Source organism: Crinia signifera, chromosome 5 (assembly GCF_055691185.1).
Source record: "Crinia signifera chromosome 5, ASM5569118v1, whole genome shotgun sequence".
Classification (NCBI taxonomy): domain Eukaryota; kingdom Metazoa; phylum Chordata; class Amphibia; order Anura; family Myobatrachidae; genus Crinia; species Crinia signifera.
In genome coordinates, this window is record NC_139221.1 from 325,742,957 (window position 1) to 325,752,718 (window position 9,762).

Genomic DNA, 9,762 nt, shown 5'->3' on the forward strand with positions numbered 1-9,762 from the left:
CTACGGTAGCAAGAGAGAGTAGCGTCTGCTGGCAGATCAGGCGTGGGGGAATATTGCAGCAAGGAGGTGAGTTGCTGCAAGCCGCATATCGCAAGGTGATAAAGTGATTGGACTAGTAACGGTACTCTAATAGACGTGACTGTGTTGTTATAGGGGCGCACTACTCATAATGGAGGAAGACAGGCAGTCTGGTGCGAAAACGGGGTGAGCTATATGTGGTGTAGGGTGTCCACATGGTGTATTGTTGTGTGAAGTTGTAGTGACTGGTGATATTTTTTAGGTCGGAGCATAGTAAGGATAAAGGGAAGAGCAAGCAAAAGAAAGTGCTTAACAAATGTACAGCATGTGACAAGACGCTGCCGGACAAACATATAGGGACTGTATGTGAAGGCTGTAAGGCCTCTCAGCTGTTTTCCCCGGCTCAGATGTCGAGCTTAGTACAAATGCTGAAAACAGCCCTGGCTGATACATTTGCACCTAAAGAGGATACAGGCAAGACACCCAGCAAGCGGAAGAGCTATGTGTTAAATGAGTATACTGAGGATACAGCGGGTCAGTCGGCCGGCCCTAGTAATCTTGGAGGGGACTTGGATGATGAAGAGGAGGAGGATCCAGGTCAGGATAGGTCTGAATCAGACTTTAACGCCGACATGGTCGACAACCTTTTGGTCCGGATTTATAAAGCATTGGATATTGAGGACAAGCAGGAGGATGTGAGCTTGCAGGAGATGCTTTTTAAAGATAAAAAGCAGAAAACTAAAACGTTCCCCCTGTCTCAAACCCTGAGGGACATAATAACTGAGGAATGGAAGCAGCCGGATAAAAGAGTGGCTATTCCGGGGAAAGTTAACAAGATGTACCCCTTTGACAAGGCGCAGGTACTCTCATGGGAGGAAGCACCGAAAATAGATGCAGCGGTGGCGAGACTGTCAAAGAAAACGACACTGCCACTAGAAGAGGCCAACGCCTTTAAAGATCCAATGGATCGTAAGATTGAGTTGGGTCTAAGGAAACAACATCTAATTTCGGGGGCTTCTCTAAAAGCAGCGTCAGCTATGGCTGTGACGTCCAGGATAGTAAGAGGCTGGTGTCAGCAGCTAGAGGGAGATATTTTAGATGAACTCGCAACTTCTGAACTGTTGAAGGTTGTGCAGGATGTGCAACTGGCAGTTGAATTCATTTGTGAGGCATCTATGGATGCTGTAAGGTTGTCGGCCAGAGCAGGGGCAGCAACGGCCGCAACAAGAAGGGCGCTATGGTTAAAACCATGGGCGGCGGACGCGCAGTCCAAAAATAAACTCCTGTCCATGCCGTTCCAAGGGGACTATTTGTTTGGCAAACAATTGGACGAGCTGGTGGCTAAAATATCAGGAGGGAAGTCGGTTTGGCTTCCTCAAGATAAGGGAGGCAGACGAGTACCTCCAGCCAAATTCGGGAGATTTCAGCCCCAGGACTATAGAGAGTCACGGGCTTATAGACCAGGGAGACCCTATAGAAGGGGATCCTGGGTATCAAGGGGCAATTTTCGTGCCCAAAGAAACAGAGATAAGTTCTCCTCCAAAAAGGAGGCACAGTGACGTCAGGTCACAAACAGTAGGGGCCAGGTTGCTGAATTTTGCAAGCGTCTGGTCCGGGACCACTGGAGACAAGTGGGTCCAAGAAGTAGTATCCTCCGGGTACAAAGTGGAGTTCAACAGAGTTCCCGGAGAATTTTTTGTTCAGTCTCCAATTCCCAAGAACAGGGAGGAGAGAAAAGCCTTATTGGCAAGTTTGCAAGAGATGCTGGAACAGGAAGTAATCAGCGTGGTGCCAGAAGGGCAGGAGTTTCGGGGATGTTTTTCCCGTTTTTTTGTAGTAAAAAAAGCAACAGGAGGGTTTCGTACCATACTAGATCTGAGACGGCTCAATCAGTTCATAGAGGTGAAATCCTTCAAAATGGACAGTATCAAGTCAGTAATACTGGATTTAAGTCAAAAGGACTTCATGACGTCGATCGATCTCAAAGACGCCTATTTACACGTCCCAATTTGTATAAGCCATCGAAAATATCTGAGGTTCAGGCTGATGGGCAGAAGTTATCAGTTCAACGCCCTACCATTTGGGCTGGCAACATCCCCAAGAACATTCTCCAAAGTGCTAGTTGTGTTGATAGCCGCACTAAGGCAGAGCGGGATAAGATTATTTCCTTACCTCGACGACATTCTAATAGTCGCAGATTCCGAGGAGAAGGCCCAGGAGCACACGGACAGAGTGGTGCAGTGTCTGTTGGAGCACGGATGGCTGGTGAATTACAAAAAGAGCCAACTCATCCCGGCTCAAGAAATAACATACCTGGGAGTAGTGATAAATACAAAGGAGCAAAAAATTTCCTTAACAGAGGTCAGAAGAAAAAAGCTAATTCACCAAGTAAAAAACCTGAAAAGAAAACGCGTTGCATCCTCACGAGATTACATGGAAGTGCTAGGCCTCATGGCATCAGCAATAGAGGTGGTTCCTTGGGCAAGATTCCATACAAGAAAGCTGCAAAACTGTTTCCTTCTACAGTGGAACAAAAATTCAAAAGATTTGTCCCAAAAAATAATCCTGTCGACAAGGGCCAGGCAGGACCTGGACTGGTGGGCAGCAGGAAGCAGGCTGACAGCAGGAAGATACTTTGGCACAAAGCCACAGGTAACGCTGACCACGGACGCCAGCGAAACAGGCTGGGGAGCAACCTGCAATTATCAGGTAGCCCAAGGAAAGTGGCAACAAGACTGGAAAGAAGCTCGCTCCAATCTGCGGGAAATGGAGGCGGTGGTCAGAGCCTGCAAGTGGTTTCAAAACCAACTACAAGATACAGAACTAATCGTGAGGACCGACAACCAGGTGGTAGTGGCCTATGTGAATCGACAGGGTGGCACACGAAGCAGAGCATTGATGGAAGTGGCCGCCAGACTGTTCGAGTGGGCGGAAACCTGGGTTCTGAGCATCACGGCAGTTTACCTAGCAGGGAAGGAAAACGTGGTGGCAGACCAATTAAGCAGGGTGGAGTGTCTGCCAGGAGAATGGGGCCTCAACCAAGAGGTGTTCGAAAATCTGGTGCAAAGATGGGGACGTCCACAGGTAGACCTTATGGCGACGGCAAGAAACAGGAAAGTACCCAGATTTTTTGCCAGGTTCTGGGAGCCGTTGGCAGAACGAGTAGACGCCCTGTCGGTGCCCTGGGACATAGAGAGGGCTTATGTTTTTCCCCCGATACCAGTAATCCAGAAATTACTAAAGAAACTGCAGAGGGAAAAGATAGAAGTAATAGCTGTCCTGCCGTATTGGCCTCGCAGAGCATGGTTCAATACAGTCCAGAAGTTGGCAATAGACGATCCATGGAGACTACCTTCAACCAAGGACATACTAGTACAAGGAGAGGTATACAAGGAGCAGCCGGAATCGTGGAAACTGACGGCTTGGCTGCTGAAATCGGGGGTCTGAAGGCGAAGGGGTTCAGTGAAGGAGTGGTAGAAACCTTGCTGAAAGCAAGAAAGCCAGTAACCATGAAGATATACTATAGGGTTTGGAAGAAGTATGCGTATTGGGCGAAGGAGAATAAGAAGAATCCTCGCAGTGTGGTCACCATACTTTCTTTTCTTCAAGAAGGGTTACGGATGAACCTCTCCCCAAGTACTCTGAAAGTACAAGTTTCAGCGATATCATGTATACTGGATTGGGACATAGCCAAGAACAGATATGTACAAAGGTTCATGCAGGCTGTAAAGAGGATCAAACCAAAGATAAGAAGTCCGGTACCCTCGTGGGACCTGAATCTAGTACTGGGGGTACTAACAGAATCTCCGTTTGAGCCACTACAAGAAATAACCTTAAAGCTTCTGTCGTGGAAAGTGTTATTCCTAGTGGCCATGACCTCAGCTCGTAGAATATCAGAACTCCAAGCATTGTGGATAAAGGAGCCGTACTTTAAAATGTATGCGGATAAAGTAGTCCTAAGGACAAACCCGATGTTCGTACCAAAGGTGGCATCAGAGTTTCATATCAATCAGGAGATTATATTGCCCACGTTCTGCGCAAATCCGGCGAATAGTAAAGAAAGCAGGTTACACTGTCTGGACCTGGTCAGAGCCCTCTCCATTTACAAGCAAAGGACGGCCGAATTCCGTAAAGTCGACAATTTATTTATACTGTCAGAAGGAGAAAGAAGGGGGCAAAGAGCCTCTAAACAGACTTTATCAAGGTGGATTAAAAGCTGTGTGCGACAAGCATATGTCATAAGACAACAAGAGCCACCAGAAGGTTTTAAAGCACACTCAACGCGATCAGTGGCGTCGTCATGGGCAGAGAAAGGATCTGCATCACTGACAGAAATTTGCAAAGCCGCAGGGTGGGCCTCAGCGCACACGTTTACACAGCATTACAGAGTAGACGTCTGGTCTTCCGCTGATGCTAAGTTTGGGAGGAAGATCCTGAGCGCAGCAGTAAACTGAAACATGAGAAAATGTTCTATTGAGTTATGTATTATAGGGCCGGTGGCCTGTTCCTAAGTTATACGTGAGTATACCCTCCCTACGAAATACAGTACTGCTTGGGCATGACCCATTCTTGAGGGCTGCCATGGCGGAGGCAGAGGAAATACCGGATTATTACCTGGTAATAGGTTTTCCTCTACTCCGCCATGGCAGCGGTATTTCCCTCCCTTGAGTGAACGCTCAGGAAAGGGGGGGGGGATGTGTAATAATGATGTCCGTTTGTTTTAAAGCTGAAGAATATAAGACACTGGTGTTCGGAGGAGGAGCCTTCTTATAGGGGCCAGAGGTCTTTTTTTCCTTTCCAAAGCACTACCCAGCAGGGAGATACCCATTCTTGAGGGCTGCCATGGCGGAGTAGAGGAAAACCTATTACCAGGTAATAATCCGGTATATCTCAATGATCTGTGCAGGGTTCTGGCCAATTCGTCTGTCAGAACCTGGTCTACATGTTTGGTGATTTTTAGACACTTTTCCCAAATTCGCATCTTATTAAATATGCAAATTGTATACTTTTCAATGGGAAAACATCTGGATGCGAGTTCCGGTGTGACTAAAAAGCACACTTACAGAAAGTGCGATTTCGCGGGAAAATCGCAGTTTTTTCCAGTTTTTCACATCTCATTAAATATGGGAATTTGGGAAAAAGGGCGATTTCGGCCGTTTTGGCGAATAAAATCGCAAAAATCATATTTTCGCATCTCATTAAATGTCACCCCATGTATCTTGCATGGACTCTGACAGCGGCTGCAGATGCATGCATGCAGATCAGCACACATTGGTAGCAGGGGCACTTGTGCCTATAGTGGTCATTCTAGCAGCCAGCAAAACCTGTGCAGTCCCTGTCCCCCCCCCCCCCCCCCCCCCCCCCCCGCCTAGGGTGTCGCTCTCTGCTGTGGTTCTTCTAGCACAGTGTGGCCCATTTTCCAGCACTGATATACAGACCACACTGTGCTACAAGTGCCACATAAGAGAGGAAGAAGAACTGATCGGGTTTTGAAAGCTGCAGGGTGCATGCGCAGGTCTCAGGGAAAATGACTGCCATTTTCGCAGTGATTCTATTACCGTGTATGCACAAAATGCCTGAAAAATGGTCACTGCGCCATTTTCATGTGGGGTAAGTGCTGAAAAATGATGAGTAGATGATCGGGATGCTTGCAACCAAAAAGGGGCGTGGTCTATGGCAAAAGAGGCGTGACCCCACGGGGATGCCCCCGCCGCAAGCCACACTACCATTTTCCATCACTAAAGGGGCATGCCCCCCCCCCCACCACCACCACTGCAGGACACTACCGGCCTGGGCAGGACGTGGGAAATCCCCCCAAAAAAGGGACTGTCCCGCTAAAAGACCTGGTAGGTATGCGGTGCTGATGATCTCGGAATCATGCTTCCCCATCCCTGCTTGTGGCTGTACTATATATTATATTTAGTAGAAATATTAGCTAGTAATTGCAGCAGGTGCTGCAGCTTCTTTGCACCGTGATCATTTCCTATTCCTGTTCCTCCGCATTACACTCTGTTCTCTTTCTGTGAGTAGGTAATAGGGTTAATAAATAATTCAGGTGCCTTTATGACTGTGATACAATAGTCTCTGCAGAAGTGCTGTAGATGTTACTCCTAATTGCGCCATCTAGTGGACGCACAAGAAAACAGTCGCTTGGACCTTTTATGACTATTGCAGGTGCTCGTGTTACTATGACAACTGCTACTTTATTGCAAGTTATTTGTGGTATTAGTTACGCCTCTTTGTGGATACAGGAAATAAATGGGCAAATAACAGCACATGTAAAGTAGAATACACATTTTAGTAAATGTGTTTAAGCAGCACTAAAATGCCATGGGGTGCAAAATGTTTAATTACGTGTATAGCGTAAAATGTTTAATTGCATGTATAGCGTTAGCTATGAAACCCCTGAAAACAATTAATTAGAAGTCTTACTGCAGAGCATCATTTTTATTGGGTATGTGTGTGTGTGGTGAAAAAATTCGGTGTCAGTGGCATAACTGTGTATGGTATAATATGTAATAGGCATAACTGTGTATGGTATAATATGTAATAGGCATAACTGTGTGTGGTATAACGTGAAATAATTATCATGGTGTGTGACATAATGTGTAATGGGTATTACGGTATGTGGCATAATGTGTAATGGGCATTTTGTTTTTTGGGGGGCATTACTATAGCAAAGAAAAATGATTGGGGGAGGGGGACCGGAACATACCCTAGCTCCTCCTCTTTTGTATCACTTTTTGAAGCTTTGTGCACCCGGCCCCCTGTCAGATGCAGGTTCCCTTTCGGGAAGGTGCCGGACCTATGATATGCGCTACTGCACATATGCCTCTACTCCATGCATTGTCTTTCCTCTGTGAATGGAAATGCCCTTGAGACTCCATTATATCTAGCCAGACCAGGCTCCACAAGCTCCGCAACTACCCTGTACCCCCAGTGTCTGTACTACGGAGCACAGTGCCACACACCGTTAGGGTGCATCCTCCAGTTCTATCCGGCGCACTATAACGCCCAGCTTACAATTATCGCCCCAGGCTGCATCCAGCATTGTACCTCTTTAACATGTCATGTATTCCTACCTTGTTTATAAACATGAAACCTGGTGAGCCGGCTCTATGTGTGGACTAACCACCATCTGCCGGGACCGCATTCCTATATATATTGATTGTTATTCCACCTTTCCACTAATACGGAGCACACAGACAATATTATACCTGTTCATTCAGTAGTAAGCTATGTGGTCTATAATGTATACAGCACATCCATGGTTATATTCACAGTATAATATTATTATTATAATTAATGTTCTGTATGTCATCGCCTGAAGTCTTATGCACAATTTACTGAATGAATAAAAGCATTCTGCATATTGGGCCTCATTCAGATGCAGACAATAATGCAATTGCATTAGTGACGCAGTGTGACGTGTAAAAATGTGCAAGTGTTGCCAGCGCCTGGAGATGTACTGTATACAGGTGCCCACTGTCAGCCTTGCTAATATCAGCAATGGTATACATACTGTACAAGCAGAGGTGGTCAGAGATCCTTCAGTAATCAAGCGTATCAATGACACTTTAGTCATGCAGAAAAGCAGTGAGCACCGCATACAAGATCGCAGATGTAGGCTAAGCCACACCCTGCAAACTGCTGCAACAATCAGAGACATTGGAGACACTGGCCACCGGGCTCCAGCTGTCAGAGGGGCACCAAGAAAGAAAGACTGAGGGGGCTGCTGAGCTAGGAAAGATCTCTTTCATTTCAAAGTGAATTGCATCAGCCACTGCTGACTCATAAACCCCCACACAAAAGGGGGGCCCCTTCTATGTAACCTCTGGGCACCTGTAATTATATAACACGATAGAAAACATTCATATAAACACAATTTTAACTGCAGATATTTTAATCTCATTACATTTTCATATATTGGCACTGCAAAAGCAGCCCACTCACACTACACACCCCTATTTTGTAAAACACCTCTGGAATTCGGCTTGTAAACAGGAAACAGTGACACTGCAAAAGCTTTGGTGATGTCACCAGGGAACCATATTGGTCCATCACACAAAATGGCAGCCCCTGTTATGGGTAGGTGAGAGAGGGAATTTTAATGTGACTTTCAGTTTTACTGTAATATTCATCAGGGTGTAGCCTATCAAATCACCCAGGACAAGTACCATCGCTGACTCAAGAGGCGTTTTCGAGACAGGTGATGTCTCTGGTTCCTAGTGAGTTGATAGGCTGTGTTCTCATAAGTCCAGATCAGCGCACAAGATGGCCGCAGTTTTCTTTTTCATTGCTAGTGGTTCTGTTTACACTGCAAACGCAGCGCCCAGGACGAAGGACACGGCGAACATCAGGAACCCGCCTCCACTCAGATGGCTCGCACCGTTGCCAAAACCCAGGTTGTTGGGGGTGGGAATGCTGGCGTTGTTGCACAGGTTGGAGGTGCAGCAGGTCTCTGTGGCTGACACCACAGTGAGGTTCTGCGAGGCTGTGACGCAGGCAGCAGAGCAGAACTTGTTGATGAAGGTCAGGACGTAACCATTCACTGCGGAGAAAAGTATGAGTTGAGATCTGTGAAATCTGTATTAGATCAGAATTAGGGAGAGCGTTATCAACCCACGTGTTTATGATAATGGCCGGATGTACTACACAAAAATGCAGTAAAAACCCTGTTTTCTAGGTTTTTACTGCATTTTCAAATTCACTAAGGCCCCTCCCGGCGGGGCTTTGCATCGCTGCTGTGTGAGGGATCAGACAAGGATGCCGGCTTCTCCGCACATGTGCAGACAGAAACGAGGAAGTCCAGGCAGCCGCGGGGATCTCAAAGGGCCGTCTTATCGGGAGAGCTGCCCTTTGCTTTGCTCATTGCATAAGTTAGTATATATGCGATGAGCATCGGCGCGATGGGCGGCGGGATGTACCGCCGCTGCTGGGTACATTCTGCCCATAGTACGGGGATATAAAGTAATAGCCAATCAGATCCTAACTGCCGTGTATCAGGCTGTGTTTGAAAAATGACAGTTAGGTTCAACCTTCTTGTAGATAAAGTGATTTTCTGTACTCACCAACCGCTACCCCGCACATTGGCGTATCTCCGGTGCAGTTTGTCGTCTGCTTACAGGACTCATCACTCAGGGCCATAGTGCAGGTATAGCACTGGTAGGAATAGCCTGTAATGCCAAGAACACAGTCATTAATAGACAGCACCCCCCATTAATGTGTGTACAGACAGAGCATACTAGCAGCCTGATTCAGAGATGAACATCTGCATGACGGCATGGAATCTACAAAAACGGCCCTCTAAAAATGTCTGCCTCCTTCTAGGAGACACATGCCGGAAGTCCTATTCAACCCTGTTGCTTCTGTCAGGGGAGCGCAGCACATACAGAACTACCTGGAAGTGCAGAATCCTGGAGCCTGCAGCCCCCTCGCAATGAGCATGTGGAATCCCTGGCTACGAGCATGTAACCCCTGGCAATAAGCATGTCACCCCCTGACAATGAGAATGTAACCCCCTGACAATGAGCACATGTAACACCTGGCAACGAGCATGTAATCCCTGGCAATGAGCATGTCACCCCCTGACAATGAGAATGTAACCCCCTGGCAATGAGCACATGTAACAACTGGCAATGAGCATGTAACCCCTGGCAATGAACATGTCACCCCCTGACAATGAGCACATGTAACACCTGGCAATGAGCATGTAACCACTGGCAATGAGCATGTCACCCCCTG

At 47.0% G+C, this 9,762-nt stretch overlaps 1 protein-coding gene across 1 annotated transcript; it reads right to left on the reverse strand.

The window, feature by feature from the left end:
- Window positions 1–7,958: 7,958 nt before the first annotated feature.
- On the reverse strand, window positions 7,959–9,530 carry LOC146079788 (uncharacterized). Its single transcript, XM_083186430.1, has 2 exons — window positions 9,090–9,530; window positions 7,959–8,569 (listed from the first exon to the last, which is right to left on the reverse strand). Exons 1-2 carry the CDS (start codon window positions 9,163–9,165, stop codon window positions 8,331–8,333), a joined length of 315 nt encoding a protein of 104 aa, XP_083042556.1. The 5' UTR covers window positions 9,166–9,530; the 3' UTR covers window positions 7,959–8,330.
- Window positions 9,531–9,762: the final 232 nt, after the last annotated feature.

Coding starts and splice junctions, on each gene's coding strand:
- LOC146079788 (XM_083186430.1), bottom strand. CDS start 9,165: ATGGCCCTGAGTGATGAGTCCTGTAAGCAGACGACAAACTGCACCGGA. Junction 8,570..9,089: donor AATGTGCGGGGTAGCGGTTG/GTGAGTACAGAA, acceptor TTTTCTCCGCAG/TGAATGGTTACGTCCTGACC.